Source organism: Carcharodon carcharias, chromosome 13, assembly GCF_017639515.1.
Source record: "Carcharodon carcharias isolate sCarCar2 chromosome 13, sCarCar2.pri, whole genome shotgun sequence".
Classification (NCBI taxonomy): Eukaryota; Metazoa; Chordata; class Chondrichthyes; order Lamniformes; family Lamnidae; genus Carcharodon; species Carcharodon carcharias.
Genome location: NC_054479.1, coordinates 131,282,781 through 131,308,980, shown reverse-complemented (window position 1 = coordinate 131,308,980; position 26,200 = coordinate 131,282,781). Strand labels below are relative to the sequence as shown.

The 26,200-nt window shown below is 44.3% G+C and overlaps 1 protein-coding gene across 3 annotated transcripts in view; it reads right to left on the bottom strand.

Annotated features, from left to right (window-relative positions):
- plxna4 (plexin A4) overlaps positions 1 to 26,200 on the bottom strand; it is a 701,383-nt gene that overhangs the window by 168,179 nt on the left and 507,004 nt on the right. For all 3 annotated transcript variants that reach the window (XM_041202720.1, XM_041202719.1, XM_041202718.1), the window contains exons 8-9: positions 8,094 to 8,193; positions 2,523 to 2,637 (exon numbers count right to left, since the gene is read on the bottom strand). In XM_041202720.1, the coding sequence (XP_041058654.1) occupies positions 2,523 to 2,637; positions 8,094 to 8,193 (215 nt within the window). The remainder of the gene's footprint in view (positions 1 to 2,522; positions 2,638 to 8,093; positions 8,194 to 26,200) is intronic.

Sequence of the window (26,200 nt, the reverse complement as noted above, 5' to 3'; positions counted from 1 at the left end):
CTCGCTGTCCAAAAAGCTGTTAAGGCTGGGAGTCAATTGAAAAATTAAAAACTGAGATTGATAGATTTTTGTTAGGTACGGCGATTAAGGGTTACGGAACCAGGGTGGAGTTACAATCCAGATCAGCTAATTGCATAACAGAACAGGCTCGTGTTGCTGAGCGGTCTACTCCTGTTCCTATTCTCCATGGGCCAGTGAAGAAGAACAGATTTGTACCCAGTTACTCCAGGCATTTATGAATTGTTACAAAACTGTAATAATTTTCATAATATTATTGTGGGTTATTATAAAGTAGTTTATTGGGCTGAGTATGGATGATTCTGTCTGTGTGTGATTTAATTGAGTTGGAATCAGCTAGACTGCAAGCGTGAAACTATCAAAAGGAGTTAGGTGTAGAAGGGCACTTTAAGTGCTAATGAGTAAACGTGGATGGGGTCTTAGCATATAAGGGGTGAAGGAAATTTGCATTTTTAGATAAGTGAAGGAGTTGTTTGGATTTCAAAGGAATGATAGGATGTTTACAACTGGCAAGATAAGCAAGGCCCAGCAGTGTGTTTATTTTTCTCAAAAGGAAAGAGGTTATATTGGCAACATGCAAGATTTTTATATTTTGGGAAAAGTAAATTTGCAAAGGCATATGGAATAATGGAATTTACAGATTAAAGAGAGAGAAACGTACAAAAGGGGAATGAAAGGCTATATTAGGGGGCCATGTAAGATCTAACAGGAGAGTGTGAAACAGCCTTGAAGAAGCCTCCAGCCATTTTTGCAAAAGTCTGCTGTGTCCAAGCTTTTGAATTTCCACTGTCGAGTGGGGACTGTGCTAATTTGCTGGCGTGCTTTTTAAATTTAAAATCTATTTTGGACTGTTGCCTTAAAGGGGGTGTGTAGTTAGGAGTTAGGTTAATTAAGGATTTTAGGATTTGTTATAACATTATGTAACTGTAATCTTACGTATGTGCTTGGAATATTTTCTTTTGTTAATAAACATTTTAATTTAATTTTTAAAACCTCTAAAGGGTGTTAGTGGATCCATTGGTTCTGAAGTCAGTGCACACATGTTATCATAATAAATACAAATTGCAAAACCGTCAAGGTAGCATGGCCAAGGTTCCCTTGTGGATTTGGTCCACCTGGCACACATCATCTGTCACATCATAACAGAATAGAAGACAAGAACAGAAGGAGTGTTGTAGCCTTGACTTAATCTGCACTCACATGTGGGTCCAAACTGGAAGAGGACTCATTGGGTTTCCATCTTGCCAGTCTCAATAGATAATTTACAAGGGAGGACCAGGGAGTAAATCCCTCCGAATGCTAAGCCATAGTAGCTTTTTTAGTTCTTGTTACTTTTGCCGAATGAGATCCTTCTCTGTTTACACCCTTGGTTTAATGGAGTTATGCTGGTGAACTAGCCCATCCTACAAGCACAGCATCATTCTCTCTTGCTAATGTGCCTCGAGCAAAGAAACTTGGATGATTGCAAACCACAGACAAAGAACTTAACAAAACAAAGAATGCTACAAGACTGAGCGTGGCAGTAGGTTAAGCATGTTAACCTCCAGGGCTTAGGCTTCAATCTGGCCCAATTTAGGGCATGGAACCTCCTGCTGGATGTTGGGATAACTTGTGAAATAAATTTGGACAGTATCAAGCATAAAGCACTAGGATTCTACTTTAACTGAAACCCCTCAGCCACTCAGCCCCACCCCAGCAGGAAATACATGCAGCCGCCCATTTTACACACTACAATCAATGGGGTAAAATCGGGCGAGCTATAAAATGGATGTCTGGACCCCCTACCAGTCCTGTGGGTTAGGTTGACAATATTCCCTAAGTGCCTTCCTTCAGGGTAACAGAATGGAACCACTTTTGCATTTTTTTTTGGTTCAGCTCCAACTATAAAAACTTGAACACATAATCCAAGCTGGCACTTCAGGGGTGCTGCATTGTCAGTGGTGCTGCCTCACCGAGCCTTACTGCACTGGTTCAGGCAGATGTTGCATAACTTCTGTTGCAAATTGGAGAACAATGGACCATCCCAGTTTAGGGCTATCAAAGTCTCCAACCATTGATGATTTATCATTGTAAAGTGCTACAGGCCGAGAGAGGGAGAGTGGGGCGGATGAAGGCAGAAAGAGGAGATGAAAATGGTCCATGCAGGCCCTGAATTTGCCCCGAAAGGTAAGGAGCACTGTAACAGAAGGAGGCCATTCAGCCCTTGAGCCTGTTCTGCCATTCAATTAGATCATGGCTGATCTGAATCTCAACTCTGTTTACCCCCATGGTCACCTGACCAAATAAAAATCCATCAATGTCCGTCTTGAAAATTTTGACAGACCAAGCCTCAAAAAGCAATTGGCAGAAAAGAGTTCCAGGATAAATTCGAAGGGCTCAAATGCCCCCATCTCAATCACACATTCTCGTGTACTTGTGACTTTTTGGCTGGTAAAACTTTAGCTGGTTCAGACAGCTACATGGGAAGGGGGAGGGGAGGAAAGAAAAATGGAAAATTCCCTTACCTCTGAAACATTGACCCGACCCTCCTGAAAGGAGCATGTCCGTGGGTCATGTGTGCACATGTGTCGATATTTACACCAGTGGCACTGATAGGGACTGTTCACACACGACAGGCACCTGATTAGACAAAATAGACAATCAAATGAATCTTCAGAGGGCATTGCACACTCTACAATTGTTAAAAGTCAGGCCACTTCAAGCTAATTAGAACCCAGCTACACCATCAGAGAATTTTGCATTATCATACTTTCAGAGGTCAAAAAACAAGCCAGTTATTCAAACTAGTCTCTTCTGACCTAGAAACAGAGATTTACAAGTATAATGGTAATTAAACTCTGATTAATCCTCCATTGCTTCCTCAAACAATGAGACGGTTTTGATAGAGACACACAGAGAAACTATTCCCTCTGGCAAGTGGGTCAATCACCAGAGGTCATGAATTTAAAATCACCAGCATAAGATCTAGAAGGAAAATGAGGATAGTGTTTTTCACTCAGAGAGGAGCCGGGATCTGGAACGTTCTGCCTGAAAGGCTGGTGGAAGCTGACTCCACTAGTAATTTTAAAAGGCAGTCGGATAGGTACTTGAGGACGAGGAATTTATGAGGATACAGGCAAAAAAAGGAGTTGTGGGGATAAGCATAACTGCTCGTTCAAAGAGCCAGCTAGGCTGAATAAATGGTCTCCTTCTGCGCTGAAATTTTCTATGATTCTTGTAGTGTATTGAAAATTGCATTGTGCATTTTGTCCACTTGAGGTTGCTATACACACATGTAACAGTAGAGGGAGCCTGCTAGGAAGAGATAATAAAGGATCAATATGTAACAGTTCGTGTAGTTCCAACTCTATGGGCAGAATTTTCTGCATGTCGGGAGGGCGGGCCTGACCCAATCTCTGGCGGGTGGGGAGGTGATCCCCACCGGAGAAGCGGGCCCCGCCACCATTTTATGTGGGTGGGCCAATTAAGGCCCGCCCAGCGTGACGTCCGCTGGGAAGTGCTATGCACTTCCTATGCAGGCGGGGGGGGGGGGGGGGGGGATTCCCTAAAAACCGAGAGTGCGCTCTTTCACACATGTGCCGAAAGAGCCCACATCTCCCTGAGGCTAAGTGCTGCCTCAGGAAGATCGCTGACACTTTTAAAAACGTTAAAAATAGAAAAAAATAAATCCTTATCATGTCCCCCTCATGTGACAATGTCACATAAGATGGGAGCTGTTCATAACTTACACAAAAATTTTATTAAACTTTTAAAATCCCTACATGAAACCTCATCCCGCCGCTGGATGAAGTTTCCTGTTTTCTCTATTTGCCGCCCAGGGCTCCTGGCCTGCCCACTAACCTTAAGGTTGGACGGGCAGGTCCTTTAATTGTTTCAATGATCCTGTCAGTGGCCTCAATTGGCCATGGACAGGTCGGCGGGCGCACAGCTGAATTTGCTGCGCCCCCGCCTTCCTGAAAATTTAAATGGGGCGAGATGATTTTGGGGGTTCCGCCCAACGTCATCCCATGTCATTTTACTCGTCAGAGAGCGGGCCCCACCTCCTGCTCACCGCCAGCAAAATTCAGCCCTAAATGTCTCTGACTGAATACATAACTGTTTCTGTCTCAAGAGTTTCACATTGCTAATTACAGGTCATGGTCTTAAAGGACCAGGTCATTTTAGATAAGAGGTCCACACTGGGGAAGCGGGGGTTTCTCTGTCGAGCAGGGAAGGCTAAGGGGTGATTTGATCGAGGTATTTAAAATCATGATGGGTTTAGATAAACCCAATATGGAGAAACTGCTTCAAACGGATGAAGGGTTAGTAATGAGAGCGCACAGATTTAAGGGGATTGGCAAAAGGACCAGAGGCGACATGAGGAAAAAGTTGTTTTTTAACGGGATAAGTGGATCGGATCTGGAACTCCCTGCCTGTGGTGGAAATGGGTTTTCAATAGTAGCTTTTAAAATGGAAGTGGATAAATATTTAAAGGAAAAACAAACTGGATGGAAATGGGAAGAAAGCAGGGGAGTGGGGTTAATTGAATTGCTCTTCAAATGAGCTGGCACAGGCATGGTGGGCTGAATGGCCTCCTGTGCTGTACTATTCTTACAAACTGTGATTCACTTGGTTCTATGCAGATTAAATTATAGCGATGGATACCTGCTGGTCTCTAGATAGGAGAGAGCTGCCTCTTGCATCAAAGAAAACTGCCCTGGAGCCCACCATTACCACCATTCACATAGATAAATACAGTGACTTTTACTGAATCAGTCAATCTCACCCAGGGAACGGTTTGGAGGAATACAATTTTTTTTTCTTCCTTCACGGGATGTGGTCATGGCTGGTGAGGCCAAAATTTATTGCCCATCCCTAATTGCCCTTGAGAAGGTGGTGTGGCTTCCTGAACTGCTGCAGTCCACATGGCCTAGGTACACCCACGGTGCTGTTAGGAAGGGATTTCCAGGATTTCGATCCCGTGGCAGTGAAGGAAGGGTGATATAGTTCGAAGTGAGAAAGGAGCGTGATTCGGAGGTAGTGGCATCTCCATGCACCTGCTGCCCTCGGTGGTGGATGTCATGGATTAGGGAGACGCTGAGAAGATGCCTAGGCAAACACCTGCAGTGCATCCTGTAGACAGTGTGTGTGTATGCCTGCGTGCAGAGCTCAGAGTAAGGACAGGATCCAGATTCATCCCACTGCCAAATAGTTTGCCAAGCCTCACACATGAGGGATATCCATTTCAGGATGGTAGTGAAGGATGACTGTGTGTCCAGAAAAATACCCCCAAGAGAAGAAAATGGGAAAGGGACCATGTTTTTTTTTGAAAAAAAAAGGATGGTAGCTTAGAAACTAGAGCTCATTTCAACAGAGGGACAACAACTTGTATTTATACAGCACCTCTTAATGCAGTAAAACATTCCAAGGTGCTTCAGGGGAGCACTAACTAAATTTGTCACTGAGCTGCATAGCAAGATATTAGGATAGGCAAGCAAAAGCTTGATCAAAGAGGCTTTTAGGAGTATCTTAAAAGGAAGGCAGAGAGCTAGAGGGGTGGAAAGATTTAGGGAAGGTATTCCAGTGCTTAGGACCTAGAAGACTGAAGGCAGGACTGCCAATGGTGGAGCAATTAAAATTGCGAAAGGATAAGAGGCCAGAATTAGAGGAGTGTAAAGATCTCAGATGGTGCAGGTCAGGATATGGAAGCTTTATTCATCACGCACCATTCTTTATGGCTGCCATTTTAAATAAAAGTCATAAACCCATGACTTCTAAGTGGGGTTAACATTCCTGTCAAAATAACTGACAGGGCAATGTTGCATGGACATGTTTAGAGTCCGTCCATTCATATCCATATTTCCGGTCTAAAGAGTGCAGCAGCAGAGAGACCTGCAGATTTGTGAACAAATCATTGATAAATATCCAATTAATTATTGGGCTGGGCAGTTTGGAAAAGTGGTTTAAAAGGCATTTGCGATCCCAGGCTTCATAAACAAGAACAGAATGCATAAGTAAGCAAGTTATGGTGAACCTTTATAAAACACCGGTTTGGCCTCAACTGGAGTGTTGTGTCCAATTCTGGGTGCCACACATTAGGAAGGATCTGAGAGTGCAAAAAAGATTTGAGAATGGTTCCAGGAACATGAGACTTCATCTAGGTGGATAGTTTTTCGGGCAGCTGGGGCTGTTCTCCTCAGACGAGTGAACAGAGTGAAGATTGAAAGGAGATTTGATAAGAGGTTTTGAAAATCATGAAGGTTCTGGACAGAGTAGATAGGGAGAAACTGTTCCCATTGACAGAAGGGCCAAGAATGAAAGGACACCAACTTAAAGTAATTGGCAAAAAAAGCAACGGGGACATGAGGAAAATCCTTTTTACGCACCAAGTGGTTAGGATCTGGAACGCACTGCCGGAGAGCGTGGTGGAGGCAATTTCAAACATGGCTTTCAAGAAGAAATTGGATAATTGTCTGAATAGAAAAAAAGATTCAGGGCCATGGGGCAAGGGTGGGGAAGTGGGACGAAGTGAGTTGCGAGAGCTCGCAGGGACACAATGGGTCAAATGGGCACCTTCTGTGTCGTAACCATTCTATATCCTATGGTCAGTCCACTTAAACCACACGCATCAACAGTTAAGCTGGGAAATTCCACAAGAAATCAATCAATCAGTCTCCATCTTTGAGGTGGGAGGGATGGAGGGGGGGAAATCAGCAGAATTTCAGTCTCTGCCTGTTTTGCTAAATTAGCATCATTAATTCCAGCATCCGCAGTTTTTTTGTTTTTATCATTAATTGCAGTCTAGTTATTTAATCTTCTATTCAACGTTTTATAGACCAACTTGATCATGTAAAAATTGCTACATTACAGGCACAGTAATAAAACAATTAATCATTTACAGCAATGTTCATCTTAACGATCAACTGTAAGAGAGCAAAATTAATTTTCATGCAATAAATATTTTGTTACAATATTTTCTATTGCTTTTTCTTCTAGGCCTGATTTCTTAAAGAAAAGAAAAACAAAGTCAAATTTGAGAACTGATTTTCTTGCTGCTGAATCAACCTCAAAATCTATATGAAGATAAATTGCCTTCATCGTGTTGATTCCTGATCTCAGTTGTGGCCTCTCCTGCAACCAGTAGCCTTTGAGCTTCCATCAGTAGACAAAGTACCTCAAGATATCTGATGTCAATTAAGTTTAAGTTCAATTGAACCTAAGATTGCAGCACTGCCTAGGTTTAGTCAGATTTGTTTTTCCTCTTTTTATATATTAATTTATTGACTGTGGGCGTTGCTGGCTAGGCCAGCAATTATTGCTCATCCCTAATTGCCCTTGAGAAGATGCTGATGAGCCACCTTCTTGAACCGCTGCGGTCCATGTGGTGTAAGTACACCCACTGTGCTGTTAGGGAGGGAGTTCCACATTTTTACCCAGCAATAGTGAAGGAACGGTGATATCTTTCCAAGTTAGGATGGTGAGTGGCTTGGAGGGGAACTCCCAGGTGGTGTGTTTTTGTGCATCTGCTGCCCTTGTCCTTCTAGATGATAGAGGTCGCAGGTTTGGAAGGCACTGTCAAAGGAGCCTTGGTGAGTTGCTGCAGTGCATCGTATAGATGATACACACTGCTGCCACTGTGTACCAGTGGTGGACGGAGTGAATGTTTAAGGTGGTGAATGGGGTGCCAATCAAGCAGGTTGCTTTGTCTCGGATGATGTTGAGTTTCTTGAGTGTTGTTGGAGCTGTACTCATCCAGGCAAGCGGAGAGTATTCCATCACAGTACTGACTTACGCCTCCTATCTTTGCACTCTTGCCTTGGGAAATAGTGTGAAATAGAGGAAAGACTCGCAGACTGATTAATCACAAACTCTCCTTCCATAACCATAACTATCCTTATACCAGCTGATAGGATGGCTATTCCTTACAGCACAGAAGATTAAGAGCAGATTTAAATGCAAGTCTTTCTTTTATTTTCATTGGGTCAGTCAGAATGAACCCACAGATAAATCAAACGTCCTAAGGAAAGTGCACCAATGGTCCATTGAATTAAAGGACTATTGCTTCTAATTGTTCCTCCTTGAGCAAGCAAACTTACGAATGGTGGACACTGCAGTTGTAGAACACAAAGCTGGTGCTAGCAAAGGTCATGCCCGTCTCCTTGGACTTCAGGTGAAGCTGCACAATTTGATGATCTCCTGTCATAAAGAAAACACAATCTTGAGCAAGACAGTCCAACCAACCAATGCCAGCAAAGGCAGCTGCTTCAGTAACAGCTCCCATCTGTTCCCTATCATTAACAAGAGCACTCACCATTTTCAATCAAAGACACTGATTATGCATTGAGGGGTCGAAATTCCTCTTTTAAAGAAAGACACGAGAATTGCCTAGTTTTCTCCCTAACTCACAACCCTTTAACAAAATCACATTCTCAAGAATCAAATATTTCAAAGGATTGCATTACCACAAGTTCATCAATAGATTACAAACAATTGAGACAATTTGCATTTCTATAAGCTCCTTTAATGTAGTAAAATGTCTCAAAGTTGCTTCACGGGGTGTTAGCCATAATACTCTTGGTCTCATTGTGCTAACACAGAATATTCACAGAGTTTACTGAGGTAAGGGCCTTAGTGAGACTACATCTGGAATACTGTGTACAGTTTTGGTCTCCTTATTAGAAAAAAGATATAATTGCGTTAGAAGCAGTTCAGAGAAAGTTCACGCAACTCATTTCTGGGATGAGGGGCTTATCTTATGAAGAAAGGTTGGACAGGTTGATCCTGTACCCAATGGAGTTTAGAAGATTGAGAGGTGATCCTATTGAAACATATAAGATCCTGAGGGGACTTGATTGGGTGAGACTAGAACCAGGGGACACAGTTGAAGAATTAGGGTTCTACAGTTTAAGGCAAAGATGAGAATTGTTCTTTCTCTCAAAGGGTAGTTAATATGTGGAGTTCTCTTCCCCAGAAAGCAGTGGAGGCTGGGTCAGTGAATTTATTCAAGGCAAATTTTTGGTAGACAAGGGAATCAAGGGTTATGGGCGGATGATGGCAAAGTGGAGTTGTAACACACCCAGATCAGCCATGATCTTATTGAATGGCGGAGCAGGCTCGAAGGGCTGAATGGCCTACTCATGCTCCTGAGTCCTATGTTCCTATGTAAGGAAAACGTTAACTTTATTGGAAAATCTCGAAGGGTGACTACATCTGAACCACAAGGTTGTACAAGAGAGAACAAGACCAGGAGACAAAGCATCATGTCTTGTGATGATGTACACTGTGGCCGGCATTTTCCCTGAATTGCATTAAGTGCAGTGGCAGGCAAGAGAAAAGATGATTTTCCTGTCAGCCACAAGGGTGGGTTTTTGCACTGTGTCATCCAATTCCTGCCTCATTAATTATGCAGCCACAGGAAACACGCCTTGGACGGCCTCTGAATTGCCATCAATGCCATTGGCTCACCATTTCCTCACTCCAGGTGCTATATCTAAACTGCAGCTGCTCACACAGTTGTCAATGCATGCAGCCCAGGACTGCTCCTGTGAAGAGAGGGCCCCGAAGGCCAAGGAGAGTTCAGTGATCTGTCACTGGAATGCATTTTGGAGGTCTGCCGTGATGTCCTCTACCCCCGCTCTGGCCGGAGACGGTCTAGCGATCTCACCACTCCAGCTTGGGAGGTGGTGGCAGTGGTGGTCAATGCCAACAATGCACAGAAGAGGTCGGCCATCCAGTGCAGAAAGATGAATGATCTCATCCGTGCTGCCAGGGTAAAGCAACCATCTCACCGCTCTAAACTCACACTCACAAGGCCACCAAAAGTTCACTGGCATCTCACTCACTTCCAGCTCAAGGGACATGACCACTCCCTCTCTCTCTCACACAAACCCTCACATCTCCATTTGGCCTCACCTCCTCTGCAGACTGCCTCCTCAGCCCTTACCATCTTGAGACCACTTACACAGATCAACCTGTGTCACCACACACACACCCTGGGATAGCCCTCTTCCCTAGTACAGCCCTCGGCCTGCAGCCTCTTCCCTTGACCCGAGGCTACTTCTCCCCCTTCCCCAAGCAAGCCCTAGCCCTGCAGCCGTGAACTTTCCAAAAAATGATGCGGTGCTGCCGGTGAAGCCTTGGTGCTAATGACCACGAACACTGCCTGAAGCAAGGTGGGCAAACAAACCTTGAGCAAAGTGCAACTCACCAGGTGCAAGTCACTTATGTACAGCCGTGAAACACGTTGGCGTGCAATCACACTGACATGAGCTCATGATCCGGCGTGTGGGTGGGATGATTCCGACGAGCAGGGCTTATAATGAGATTCTAATGTAATTATATTAGCTTCCCAACACGCAGGGGCAGGAAACTCAGCCCGCGCCATTGACGGGTGGGTTGGTTTTACGACAACATGAAGCTGATTTTTGCGATCTCCCGATATTTTCCACTCCCACCTATTGTGGTGCCCGCCACGAAGGGGAGTGGAAAATCCCGGCTTGCGTTTCATTAGCATATCGCACAGTTAGAGTTAACCCCTTATACTACATCTCCCACACAAGCCCCTGATTCTCCCCCATTATACTACATCTCTCCTGAGTCTCTGACTTGCATTTCTTTTTTTTTTATAGAGACAACCGCTGTGGCGGCTTGACGAGTCTACCCGGATGGGTGATCGGCTCCTTTGACAAGATTGGGTTTTTAGTCCTGCAGGTGATTTCTCAGACTCTGATGGGCAGAGAAAAATTAACAGATGAATCAGGTTCAACGATCTGCTGGTCATCTGGGTTGGTAGATGAATGCAGTATCGCCAGTCTATCTGGTCTGGTAGATGACTGCTTCGACTGTATAGGAGGTTGCTCCTACATGGCAGCTAGTGCATGCCTGTTCTGTCTCATTGTACCACTATCTATGTGGATGAAGTAGGACCGTGGATGTGGTGTCTGTTCACCAACTTGTCCAAAGTGAGTTTGGTCTCAGATCCAACTGGCACTCCTGGTTGGAGGTCTGGACGGTTGAGTGTTTTGTGACCTTTGTCTTAGTTCCACATCTGGCTGGAACAATACTCATTCTCTTTCTCCCTCACCCTGTCCAAGTTATCAGCTTGCACTCACAGCACGAGTGCGTGGGAGAGCAGGGAGCTGAGTTCTCAGAATTCTTCCCATGAAGGGCTCACATGACGTTAAGCCTGCTGGTGTCAATGCGAGGCCATGCCGAGGACTAGCAGGGGCCTAGAAATTCCAAATCCATGTCACGATGGCTGCCACCAGCCTAGCACCCAGCTAGCACTCAGCTGAGTATGGGCGCCCCAGGAAACTGTGCGAAAAGCAGTCTGCTCAAGATGCAGAGGGCTGCAGCAGCACCATGGCAGCCATCCAGGAAGAGCAGGCTGTTCTCGGCTCCTGGGATGACGCAGCGACTGGAATGACTGGTGGGGACTCGGAAATCAGGCACTATCCCACTTGTCAAGAACAGACTGCTGCTCCTCGGAATCCAGCCACAACTCTCCAGCTCTTTGACTGCCTCATTTATCAAAGTGTCAGTTGGGGGCAATTACTGAAGAGTCGCCAATTTTGTGCTGCCAAATGTTATTCTGGAGCTTCCATTTATTATTTTTTTTCCCCCTCTCATCGCACATTAATTAAACCGCCCCTCTTTGTTGGGTGTCCTTCTTTCACTTATAAAAGAAAACCTGCAACTGATTCTAAGTGCAAGCTAGTCATTCAGTATTAGCTCTGCCCTATTTATACCTATGATGCTGCCTTTAGGTTTTGAGTCCTGATTTTATACCAGCCCTTTAAAATCATCCCCTGCCCCCCTGAGCCAATAGGAACAGGAATAGTGCAGGTTCTATATCCGTATACTGCCCAGAGTTCACTAAGTATGATGAGCAGAAGGCACTATAATTGACTCTGATGCCCCTAGAATATGGAGGGGCACTGGTACGGGGGAGAAAATCAACTTGATTGCCACTCAATAGAACATGCTTGTATGGATGTTGGGGAAGGATACAATTGGAATTGGTCCACCTATGGTTCAAACTGCTCATTGTTTGGTTCCAGTGCTTTGAGGCACCTACTGTAGGTCGTCTCATTGGAGATGTACCACTTGTGGTGCCTTCACAAGATGCTCCAGATCTGGTGGCAAGAAAGGCGGTCCAACAGCAGGGTCCTCCCCCAAACCAACTTGCTCAGCATCAAAGTGCTAACCACCCAAAATTAGTTCCATTGGGCAGGATATGTCATTCGTATGCCTGATACCAGACTCCCAAAGTAACTGTTCTACTCGGAGCTCAGTCATGGAACTTCCAGGAGGATAGCAGAAATGCTATAGGGATTCCTCAAACCATCCCTGAAGAGGTCAAACATCCTCACCGACTCACAGGAGTCCCTGGTCTGTGACCAATCAAAATGGAGAAGGTTCATTCAGGAACATATCGAGAAACTCTGTCAGGAGGGTGAAGAGGTGAATTCGAGGCATCGGAAGGAGCGCACAAACCTCCAAACAGCTCATCTGCCCAGCCCTTCAAGCACCAGCTGCCCTGCTTGTGGCTGGGTCTGCACTCAGGCATTGGATTCATCAGCCATCTCAAAACACATCGAACCAGACTCACCCTCAGTCCCGAGGGTCTGCCCTAGAAGAGGGAGTTCGGTTCCACACGTGAAGAGTGGCCACTTGGCTAAGCACATGAGGGAGGCTGGTACATTTGGAAATGTAGTCCATGACTGGTGATATTTATTGTTGTAAGTTGTGTACGTTAGAATGTTTTGATCTGTTCTGACTTCTGCCAAAAATGACAACCTGCTCCGCTAAGGTGGTAAAATGTCCCAAGCTGCATCACAGGGGTATTATGTGAGACTGAACCACACAAGAAGATAGTAGATCAAGTGACCAAAAGCATGGTCAAAGAGGAGGTTTTAAGAAGCTTCTTAAAGAAAGAGGAAGGGGTGGAGAGACAGAGAGACTTAGGAAAGAAATTTCAGAGTTTATCGGGCCAGGGAGCTGAAGGAATGGCTCTTAATGGTGCAGTGAGGAAAACAAATTGAATTTTTAATTTATTTTTCAGTCAAAAATATAGAACAAGTTAAAAATGGAAGAAAAATTCATTACACCCATTGATCTTGTTAGATTTTAAAAACAACCCTGTATTAGTGACCCTGGTCATTGTCCCACAGTTAAAGGACATTTGCTGGTCAGCATGGTTTTGGAGGAGTCCGTCAAACCTCAGTGATGCCAGGAATTAGCTGTAACTCCATTTCTCAACTGTGCCCTTCCACACACAAATTTGGCAACAGCAGCTGGGACAAACAGCACAACAATTACCACTGATTACTCACAGTTGCTACGCTGCTCATCGCGGCTTGAGTAATAGCCCCCCCATGGAATGCTCATTGGTCTGAGGAATGATGATTTTCAAACTTCATTGAGAATGTATTGGCAACATGAGGAAAAACATTTTTTTTTGTGCAGTAAACTTATTATGATCCGATACTCACTGCCAGAAAAGGTGGTCGAGGCAGATTCAATCGTGGTTTAAGAGAATTGGATAAATAGTTGAATTGGGGAAAAAAATTGCCGGATTTGTGGGGAAAGAGCAGGGGCAGTGGGGCTAATTGGATAGCTCTTTCAAATTGCTGACACAAGGTATGATGGGCCGAATGGCCTCCTGTATTGTATCATTCTACGATTTGATATACAAGGCAGTGCGATTTCCCAACTTAGCACCCAAATATCAATGAGGGAATTTTGTAGATTCTTCTCCCTGATATAGTAATGTTTCAGCTTCTATGTGATTCACATTCAGCAAGATTGGTAAAAGTACTTTATCTTATATAACAAAGCACTGCTTTCACTTCAGAGGATAGTGAGAAAGCTCCACTTAAAAAAACTCTCTCATGTAGAATGCTCCCGTCATTCATGTCTAGGTTCACACAAGAGGAAAGATCACTGTGGTAGATTTGACAGATGCTAGAGGGCATTTGCAAAGTGTCGAATCATACCTGACCCTCTTCAGGAGAGGTGGGAGGAATAGTAATTTGGGAGGAGGTAGGCAAGGGGTGCAGAAGTGGAGATTATCGAAGGCAGAGAATATGTTGGGGTGGGATGGAAAACGCCAGAGGAGGAGAAGTGAACGCTGGGACAGAGAAAATATTAAGAGGGAAAAGAATTTTGCAGGAGGAAAAGAAAATTAAAACAAACCCTTTTCCATCAACAACAACTTATTCAGTGCCCTGAATAGGGGCAGAATTTTACATTCAGCGTGCGGGTGCTTGCCTGACAGGCCGGAACGTAAAATGATGCGCGATGAGGTCAGGCGTGATGTCATCATGGACTTGTGCGATATTTCGTTCAGCGGGTGTGCTCTGGAGTTGGCTGCGTGCCCACCGATAATTGAAAGGCCTATAAAGGCCATTAACCAGGTAATTAAGTTGAACTTTACACTGTCCGTCCAAACTTATGGTGGGCGGAGCAGGCAAAAAGGCCAAGCGGCCTTTACGTTTGTTAGGAACCCTCATCCAAGAGCGGGATGAGATTTCCTAAAGCTAATACTGATGAACTGAAAACTTTATCTTGAAAATAAAAACATGTCCCATCTCGTGTGGCACAGATATATGGCGGACATGTTTCATTAAATTTTTAACGTCTTTATATTTTTTTTTTAAAAAGCGCTTCTATTTCTCTAAGGCAGCTCTGTGCCTCAGGGAGCTTGAAGCGCTCTTTCGCATGCATGTGCACAAAAGAGCACTGGACCCAACTCTCCCTCCTCCCTCCGCCCGCACAGGTTGCGCTCAGCACTACCGCTCACGCCCCACGCAGGGCGGGCCTTAATTGGCCCACCTGCTTGAAATCGCTGTGCGGAGCTGACCTCCCCCACCCGACATCTGGAAAATCCTGGCCTAGGGAATAACAGGCACGTTGCTGACACTGACGATAGGCATTGGGAAGCCTGCTTAAAAATGGTAGCTTTGTGGAGGCGTTTGACGGTATAGCGAGAGATAGCAAAGCAAAGCGAAGCGATCTCGGGCCTGACTGAGACCCAGAGAGCACATTTTTAGGAATGACACAGTGCCAACCGACGGTGGAGTGGTGAAAAGGTGAGGCAGTGCATAGGCAAGACCAGACTCAGCAGAGAGGACTGCTTGCTGAATTGAGAGGCTGGACGAGGTTCTAGAGCTGGGTCGACAAGGCCATGGGCAAGATTCAGGATTCAGTCAGAGTGGTGAGTTACTGTGTGTTCATGCAGACCAAGGCGATGGACTTTTCAAACCAGTTCTATATCTGCTTCCTTTATCGAAGTGTCAGTTGTGGGGTATGGGGTTGCCATTATTGAAGGTGACCAAGTTCCAACGCCAACTATTAGCCTGAAGCTTCCATTCATAACATCAACAAGCTGCTCGTGTGATTGGTCCCCCTCAATCAGATCACTGCTCCCTCGTTCACTAAGGAGCATCTTCCATTTCCTACATCACAGCAGTGACATCACTTCAGAAAGTACCTGATTTGCTGCAAAACATTTTGTGGTGCCCTGGGGTTGTGAATGGTGCTATATAAATGCAAGTCTTTTTTTTTACCAGATTTGATAATTGAGAGCCAACTGACTAAAAGGCAGCGACAAGCGAAACTATTCAACTGGTAATGGGAAAGCGATTGTCAGCAATTATCCAGCAATCTGAAAATGGGCCTCAGATTTGGACGTCTCTCCCACCTATTTTGAAAGGACAGACAGTCATACAGCCCAATGCTAACACAATAGCTAATGATCGTTACAATACCTCAGCAGCTGATCTAAGTGTCTTTGCAATAGACTATGATTGACAGCCCCATTAACATGACACTTAATATTAAAGTGATGAAAGCCCTTAAGTGCACTTAGCTGTAAAGGACATGACAATTACTCTTATTTTATCACATATTTGATTCCAGATTATTAACTCAGGATTAAGCTTTTTTTTCTCCCCTCCACCCCCACACTATTTGTTCATTATTTAATGTGCTTCATATAAAACATTCTTCACTACAGCTTGAAGAGTCTATTTGATAGGTCTCAACAATTAAACAGCTCCTTGTGATTGAACTGAATCGAAGTACACAGGGGAGTAGAAGCTGAGAAACAACCACTAGGAATCACCAAGCTTCCACCCTTCACACAAGCATTGAACTCACCATGGACACCACCCAGTCAAAAACATCGAAAGCAAATTCGGCATAAACAGCCCCTGACCCTGAAGGGTAGCCAGGGAAAACTCCATAAGACTAACACTGACATCTGTGTTATCCAAACCCTACCTACTACTGCCCTCCATAAGCATTACTGTCCCCTTTGAATCCCAGCACTGAAGAAACCCATGCACCAAGAAACATATGATGATTTCCATTTCTACTTCAAGAAACCTTATTCTGGAAATATGCCATTTGACCCTTCAACCCCGCCCCTTCCATAGCCTATGACCATGTCAATCATGGACTTGCCATCTCAATGCTCAATCACAGTTTTACTGCATGTGCTGCATTTCTTTCTAACTCCAATGCAAAGCAAACATTTCTTCCTCCATCTAGCCTTCCCCAGCCTTCTGACTCTCTCATGTTTCCTTAGATCCACCATCAGTTGCAAAACCTTCAGCCAACTTGGTCCTAATCCCTGAACTCTCCCCCAAACCCTTCACCTTTCTACCTTTAGGAACAAACAAACATTCTTAAAACTCATCTTTTCGACCAAACTTTCAATCAACTCTCTTAATTCCTCCTTGTGGCTGTGGATTCAATTTGTTTCCTCTCCTTTCTGTAAAGCAGTGTGGGCTATTATCTACATTGAAGTCTTAATGTAAATTTATGAATTCAAATAAACATGATGTTGTTATCAGTTCATGTCTCTGTAACCAATACCAATCTTTACAGTCTCCAGTACCAACTTTTATCACCAATTTGTTCCTAAGTATGCAGAGATCATGAAGCCTCTTCAAAAGCTACTGTGCAAAGATGCACAATGGGAATGGACAATCATACAGAATATGGTGAGCAGTCGATAGACATGCACAATCGAACACTAAACAAGTGAACTATTGAATTCAACACTCAGCATCCCAAAATATGGCCAATCAGTGCACAGTATGCTGGGAGAATTTGCATAGTGTATACAACAGCAATTTGTATTTATGTAGTGTCTTTCATGCAATAAAATGTTCCAATATGCTTCATAGGAGTGTTAAAAAGCAGAATTTGACACCGAGCCACATAAGGAGATATTAGGGCAGATGTCCAAATGCTTGGTTAAAAATGAAGGTTTTAAGGGATATCTCAAAGGAGGAAAGAGAGGTAGAGAGGTGGAAAGGTGTAGGGAGAAAATTCCAGAGCTTCGAAGCTTGGCTGTTGAAGACATGGCCACCAATGGTGGAGTGATGAAAATGAGGGTGCTCAAGAGGCGAGAATTAGAGGAGCACAGATATCTCTGAGATTGTGGGGCTGGAGGCGATTGTAGAGATAGGGAACCTGAGCATAGACAAGACTCATCAAAACTCCACAAATTCAATAAATACTATTCAATTTAGACGGAGGCACCCCATGATGAAACCAGAGCACCTGAGCAGTGCCTCATTCAGCATTCCTGAAGAATATAAACCACAGCAACAAAACAATTTCATTGGGAGTCTCCATTTATATTTGAGGCCAGCCAGCCTTTCCATCACATATTTACCAAACTTTTCACTGCGCAAGTTAATTAATAGATTATGAGCTGCAAGCAAAATGGTGATGGCCCTGTAGCATTTGACAGTATCCTGATTAAAATACTAAAGAAGTATAAACACGTTCCTTGCTTCTGTGCCTCAACTCTCACCTCTGTGTCAAAATGTTGCTAATTCAAGTCCCACCCCAGGGCTTGAGCACAAAGATCAAGAGCGGCACTCCAGTGCATTACTGAGGAAGTACTGCACTGCTGGAGGTGCCATTTTTCAGATGAGATCTTAAACTGAGGCCCCATCTCCCTACTGGGGTGGATGTCAAAGATCCCAAACCATTATTTTGAAGAGCAGCAGGGAAGTTACCTTCAGTTCCCTGGCCAATATTTATCCCTCAATCAACATCACAAAAGAACAGATTATCTGATTATCACATGCTGCTTGTGAGAGCTGGCTGTGTGCAAATTGGCCGTTGCATTTCTACATTACAACAGCGACTACACTTCAAAAGTACTTTCTTGGCTGTAAAATGCTTCAAGACATCTGATGATTATGAAAAGTGCTACATAACTGCAAGTCTTTTTATCTATTTGCTAAGGATTGCAGGCTGTTCCAGGTGGAAAGAAGTTTGGTCTATGTCATTCGCTATTTATTCATAATATAATAAACTCTTAGAAACCATGAGGTGCTTCTCAGTCAAGCAAGTTCTTTATTCAGTTTAATGGCAAGTGCCAAAAAATTCCAATTGTGTGCTCATGAGGTTGTGCAGTGATTATGGTACAATACCAACAACCCATGGGTTTTTTCATTAACCCAATGCTCATCACACCAAGAAGCAAGCTGTTCACACTTCGGAAGAAGCTAAATCAATCGGGCAAGTTTTGCGTAAAATGGAAAATAACCTCTTGTTCTGAAAGCTCCAAGGGTACTTGAGCAATCAAGCAGCAAACTAACATTTTTTTTAACATGACAAATTTATCAATGTACAAAACAAATTGCTCCACTGGCAGCTTAATTTCACTCATGGGAGATAACTCAGAATCCATAATTGTTTGCAAGTGATTGATTGTAAATAAATATATTTATAATTATCTAATTCAGGCAGATTAGACTTCAGAAATGCAGCTGAATTGTTCAAAGATGCAGAGCGGGAATTAAAACATTGGGTATGATACCGAGGTTAATAATATATTACCGGACACTCTGATCTCAGTTGGGTTGGGTGACTTGAGGCCTGCAATATTTCAGAGATGCTTCACTCGACTCACACAACACAATTTGACACTCAACAAAGACAAATGCATATTTGCATCATCTGAGGTTGGGTTTCTAGGGTACACAGTGACAGCAGCTGGAGTAAAGCACACACAGGGGAGGCGATGGCGTAATGATATTGTCGCTGGACTAGTGATCTAGGGACCAGGGTAATGCTCTGGGGACCCGGGTTTGAATCCCGCATGGCAGATGGTGGAATTTGAATTCAATGAAAATCTGTAATTAAAAAAAGTCTGATGATGACCATGAAACCATTGTCGATTGTTGTAAAAACCCATATTGTGGACTAATGCCCTTTACGGAAGGAAATCTGTTGTCCTTACCTGGCCCCACAGCAATGTGGTTGACTCGTGAAATGACCACTGAAATAAACCGCTACAAAGTCACAAAAAAAAAGGAATGAAGACAAACCACCTGGCATTGACTTAGGCACCAGAAATTACAACAGCAAAATCCTCCTTACTAACATCTGGGGGCTAGTGCCAAAATTAGGGGAGCTGTCTCACAGACTAGTCAAGCAACAGCCTGATATAGTCATCCTCATGGAATCATACCTTACAGATAACGTCCCAGACTCCCCAATCCCTCCATCCTTGGGTATGTCCTGTCCCACTGGCAGGACAGGCCCAGCAGAGGTGGCAGCACAGTGGTATACTGTTGGGATGGAGTTGCCCTGGTAGTCTTCAACATTGACTCATGGCATCAGGTCAAACTGCCCTCCCTCAGCTGATGAATCAATGCTCCTCCATGTTGAACACCACTTGGAGGAAGCTTGGAGCAAGATCGCAAAATGTACTCTGGATGGGGGACTTCATGTCCATCACCAAGAGTGGCTCAATAGTACTAGCTGAATCCTAAATGACATAGCTGCTAAACTGGGTTTGTGGTAGGTGGTGAGGGAACCAACAAGAGGGAAAAACATTCTTGACCTCATCCTCACCAACCTGCCTGCTACAGAAGAGTGCAGGAGGGCGTTCCAGGAGCAACATCAGGCATACCTGAAAATGAGGTGTCAACCTGGTGAAGCTATAACACAGGATTGCTTGCATGCCAAACAGCTTAAGCAGCAAGTGATAGACAGAGCTAAGTGATCTCACAACCAACGGATCAGATCTAAGCTCTGCAGTCCTGACACATCCAGTTGTGAATGATGTTGGACAACTAAACAACTCACTGGAGGAGGCTCTGCAAATATCCTCCATGATGGAGGAACCCAGCGCATCAGTGCGAAAGATAAGGCTGAAGTATTTGCTACAATCTTCAGCCAGAAGTGCCAAGTGGATGATCCATCTAGGCTTCCTCTGGAGGACCTCAGCATCACAAATGCCAGTCTTCAGCCAATTCAATTCACTCCACCTGATATCAAGAAATGGCTGAAGGCACTGGATACAGTAAAGGTATGGACCCTGACAATATTCTGGCAATAGTACTGAAGATTTGTGCTTCGCAACTTGCCATCCCCTAGCTAAGCTGTTCCAGTACAGCTACAACACTGGCATCTACCCAGCTATGTGGAAAATTGCCCAGATATGTCCTGTACACAAAAAGCAGGACAAATCCAACCCAGCCAATTACTGCCCCATCAATCTACTCTCCATCATCAGTAAAGTAATGGAAGGGGTCATCAACAGTGCTATCAAGTAGCTGCTCACTGATGCCCAGTTTGGGTTCTGCCAGGGCCACTCAGCTCCTGACCTCATTACAGCCTTGGTTCAAACATGGACAAAAGAGCTGAGGTGAGAGTGACTGCCCTTGACATCAAGGCAGCATTTGACAGGGTGTGGCATCCAGGAGCCCTTGCAAAACTGAGTCAACGGGAATCAGGGAGAAAACTACCCACTGATTGGAGTCATACCCAGCACAAAGGAAGATTGTTGTGGTTGTTGGAGGTCAGTCCTCTCAGTTCCAGGACATCACTGCAGGAGTTCTTCAGGGTAGTGCCCTTTGGCCCAACCATCTTAAGCAGCTTCATCAATGACCTTCCTTCTATCATATGGTCAGAAGTGGGGATGTTTGGTGATGATTGCACGATGTTAACCATCATTCGTGACTCCTCAGATACTGAAGCACTCCATGTCCAAATGGAGCAAGACCAGGACAATATCCAGACTTGGGCTGACAAGTGGCATGTAACATTCACGCCACACAAGTGCCAGTCAAAGACCATCTCCAACAAGAGAGAATCCAACCATCGCCTTTTGATGTTCAATGGCATTGTCATCACTGAATCCCCCACTATCAACACCTGGGGGTTACCATTGACCAGAAACTGAACTGGACTAGCCATTTAATACTGTGGCTACAAGAACAGGTCAGGGGCTAGGAATCTTCAGATGAGTAACTTAGCTCCTGACCCCCCCAAAGCCTGTCTACCATCTACGAGGCACAAGTCAGGAGTGTGATGGAATTCTCCCCACTTGCCTGGATGAGTGCAGCTCCCGCAACACTCAAGAAGCTTGACACCATCCAGGACAAAACAGCCCACTTGATTGGCACCACATCCACAAAGATTCACTCCCTCCACCACCAACGCACAGCATCAGCAGTGTGTACCACCTACAAGATGCACTACAGGAAATTACCAAGGCTCCTTCGACAGCACCTTCCAAACCCACGACCACGACCATCTAGAAGGACAAGGACAGCTGATAGATGGGAACACCACGACCTGGAAGTTCCCTTCCAAGTCACTTACTATCCTAACTTGGAAATATATCGCCGTTCCTTCACTGTCACTGGTCAAAAATCCTGGAGCTCCCTCCCTAACAGCACTGTGGGTGTACCTACACCACATGGACTGCAGTGGTTCAAGAAGACAGCTCACCACCACCTTCTCAAGGGCAATTAGGGATGGGCAATAAATGCTGGCCCAGCCAGTGAAGCCCACATCCCATGAATGAATTAAAAAAATACAACATCAAAGCTATTCATACACTTCCCACCCTATCTAATGTGAAAGAGTTGGCATTGTTCCTTGGTATCAACAACTTTTATCACAAATTTTTTCCTAAGTACACAAAGAACATGAGGCCTCTTTGAAATCTACTGCAGAAAGATGCACAATGGGAATGGACAACCGCAAAGCACATGGCGAGCACTCGACAGACACACACAATCGAACACTGATCAAGTGAACTACTGAATGCAACACTCAGCATCCCAAAATATGGCCAATCAGTGCACAGTGTGCTGGGAGAATTTGCATAGTGTATGTAACAGCGACTTGTATTTATGTAGTGTCTTTCATGCAATAAAATGTTCCAATATGCTTCATAGGAGTGTTAAAAAGCAGAATTTGACACCGAGCCACATAAGGAGATATTAGGGCAGATGTCCAAATGCTTGGTTAAAAATGAAGGTTTTAAGGGATATATCAAAGGAGGAAAGAGAGGTAGAGAGGTGGAAAGGTGTAGGGAGAAAATTCCAGAGCTTCGAAGCTTGGCTGTTGAAGACATGGCCACCAATGGTGGAGCGATGAAAATGAGGGTGCTCAAGAGGCGAGAATTAGAGGAGCACAGATATCTCTGAGATTGTGGGGCTGGAGGCGATTGTAGAGATAGGGAACCTGAGCATAGACAAGACTCATCAAAACTCCACAAATTCAATAAATACTATTCAATTTAGACGGAGGCACCCCATGATGAAGCCAGAGCACCTGAGCAGTGCCTCATTCAGCATTCCTGAAGAATATAAACCACTGCAACAAAACAATTTCCTTGGGAGTCTCCATTTATATTTGAGGCCAGCCAGTCATCCCACTCTGTCAGTGTTGTGCCTCAAAATGTTAAAGCTGCTCCAACACAGCAATCCTAACCTCAGCTCCCACCCTCCACAAAGCACTTTCTGCTATTTAGGGGGTCATCTGAAGCTCCCACGCTGCTGGTGTCCAAACTCCCATCCCCACTAACCTTGCATGTTCCCCGCACGTTACCAGCAGGAGCAATCTTTAGATGAGCTGTTTTCGTACTAAGGCAGAGTTTCATCACTTTTGGCCTTGAGCACAGCCAGTGCCTGATAAGCACCAGGATTGTGTCAGCCTCAGTTGTACAAACTATCTCTTATTGTTGTATAGGCTAGGTCAGTATTCCCTCTAACATACATGTTTAAGGGGTGATCCAACTAAATTGTTTTAGACAATTAAAGCATGTTGAAAGCGTTGATAAAGAGAAACTATTTTCTCTGTTTGGAGGGAGTTTGAAACAAGGGGGCATAACCTTAAACTCCATGCTGGGCTGTGCATGGGTGATGTCAAGAAGCCCCTCTTCACACAAAGCGAAGTGGAAATCTGGAACTTTCTTCTCTGCAAAAAGCTGCTGAGTCTGGAGATCAATTGAAAATTTCAAAACAGAGATGGAGCGATTTTTTTCCCCTCTAATAAAGATATTAACAGATGGAGAGAAAAGGCAGGTAAGTGGAGACGAGGTACAGATCAGCAATGATCTAATTCAATGGTGGAGCAGTCTGGAGGGACAGAGTGGCTGCCATCTAATCCAGCATTTAGTGAGTCAGTTTTCTGCCTGTATTACTTCGCAAAATAAGTTAAATCAGAATTAAAATGAATTCTGTACCTTGAAATGCATCTAGCTTTAACCATCAGTCGGTCAATTTTCATCAAGTGGAGATGGGATCTTGGACTATTAGTGAAGTACATACTGGACCACATTAAAGTGTGATAGGAACTATATCAAGACATCCAACTTGATTGATTGGCATTTACTGGCCAGCATTGCGCTCAGATTGCAGTGACTGGCTCTGCAGATAATTTGCCTTATTTTCAATGTGTACACAGGGTAAAGGCAAGGCAGGGGGCGTTGGTGGTGGGGGGTGGGGGGGTGGGGGGGTGAAGAAAAACGCAATCTTGATAAAACAGCACTGTTTACACCGGGGAAGGAACCAGAGCAGCCGCTTCAAACTAGCTCGGGGAGATCATTGCTAATTGACATCACATACAAATTATTCACAAAGTAGCTCCTGCCAGCACAGCTGAGAAGCTCAGAGAATGTTGATATAAACAGGCTATTAGAGTTAGACTATGTTAGATTTAGGCTGTGATTCCTGAACTGGAGTGCCAGCGTTAAAATTTAGCAAGACTCTAGCAAGGACAGAAGTTGGGTAAAACCTCTTTCCCCACAGAGTAGCAGAGGAAAAGCAGTCAGGACAGCAGCGAAGTTAATCTTTTCAAAAAGGGATCAATTAAATAACTTCTGATCCCACTGCCAAGCAGTTCACAAGGATGGGTGATGTGCTGCATCCACGGGACAGCACTTTGGCAGTGTACTTGGGGTGGAGTTGTCTGGGTGAGGGCTATCATCCAATGACAATGGATAAAAACTCTGAAGTTCTGCTCATTAACATTGGGTGATCAGGGAGCACTTATACAAAGTTGACCTTCAGGGGATCAAATGCATTGGAGTCAAGTTTACATTAGGGTTAGGGCTCATTGGGGAGGTGATGGTGTAGTGGTATTGTCACTGAACTAGTAATCCAGAAAACCAGGATAATGCTCTGGGGACCCAGATTCAAATCCCACCATGGTAGATGGTAGATGGTGGAATCTAATCCCTATGATAGCAGGGAGACACTTGAAGCTGAAGATGACTTCAACAAGTGCAGGAACTTTGAGTTTTTCCTCTCTTGAAGGAAGAAGGTTTCCCAAAAGGTGACGCTATAAAGGTGAATAAAATAATAAGTGGTGTAGAAAAGGGAGCACTAAGCAAAACTTTTGGCAAAGGGCAAGGGAATGGCAGGGTTCAAAACAATGAAAAGCAAGTTTCAGACCAATGGAAGTTCTACATGGGTTAATCAACAGATGAAGCAGATCTACTGGTAGGATAGTGAAGGCAAAAATACTTGGAATCATGTAAGAACCTGCTCGGTGCTGTGATGGGAGGACTATGGGTCCTTTCAGAATGGATGAGATGACCTCAATGGCTTTTTCTTTGCAAACGTTAATGGCTATACTCACCCGCCTGTTTTGCAAACAACCCTCTCTTGTGATGAGCTTTCCTGCATGCAGAAATATAGAGGGGCATCCATTTAACTGGAAGAATGGTGGAGCACTTTGAAGGAACCTTTAATGGAGGAACCCTTCAAAATTGATGTTTAATTTTAAAATCCCAATAGTTGCATCATGTTCAATAAGAACAGTAAAAGAATTGCTTTTAATGAATATGTTACAATTGAAATTTTATAATCAGCTTTTCATAGTACACTGTGTTTATTCCCCCCCACCCCCCCAACCCAGATGGATGTTTGTATTTAAATAATGTAACGCTTGCAAAGAAAAAGCAATAGCCAGTCATTCTTTGCGAAGCAAGCATGCATAATTAATCACAGGGTACTCGGCTGGAATTTCTGTAATCAAACTGTTGTTTGGAACAATCAAAATTTGCTAATGAATATTAATTAATGAAACGGTCTGTAAATATTACAGGTGTAATTGCCAATTGACTAATCATTAATTGTTGCCTCCTTTGTGGCTGCTCACATGGTAATTCTGTGGAATGACATTTGAGACTTTGCCAGGAGATTTATTTGAATTCAAGGCAATTACAACAAAGTCTGAAAAGCAAAATGGCCGCCCTTAATGCTAAAGTAATTGGATAAAATGACTTTCTTGTATTTGAACTGGAAGCCATTGGTGGTACAGGACAGAATGACTGATTAGCCACTCATAGACGGCTGACTCGAGAGGCAGAAGTTTGGACTTTGGGGTCAGGACCCTGTCATTGGGGTCAAATTGGGGCCCCAGCCACACACTGTGCAGGAAACAGCCAGCCAGCAGTGCTTTTCCAATTAGTGGCCTGAAGGACTGTGGGTTCCTTATCCAGCTCAGTAGGAGCAGCAGCTTGCTTTTCTGGAAAGATTGAGAGAGGAGCCCCTCTGAGGAGGAGAAAGCTCTGAGCTTTTAAACTCAGGCCACCAAGGTGGAGGGGATGTCAGGGAGGCCTCAAAGCCTGTCTGGGGTACTACCATGGTGGGACTTGAACCCAGGTCCCCAGAGCATTGCAAAAGCAGAATTACCTGGAAAAACTCAGCAGGACTGGCAGCATCGGCGGAGAAGAAAAGAGTTGACGTTTCGAGTCCTCATAACCCTTCCACAGAACTGAGTTTAAGTCATGAGGACTCGAAACGTCAACTCTTTTCTTCTCCGCCGATGCTGCCAGACCTGCTGAGTTTTTCCAGGTAATTCTGTTTTTGTTTTGGATTTCCAGCATCCGCAGTTTTTTGTTTTTACCCCAGAGCATTGCCTTGGG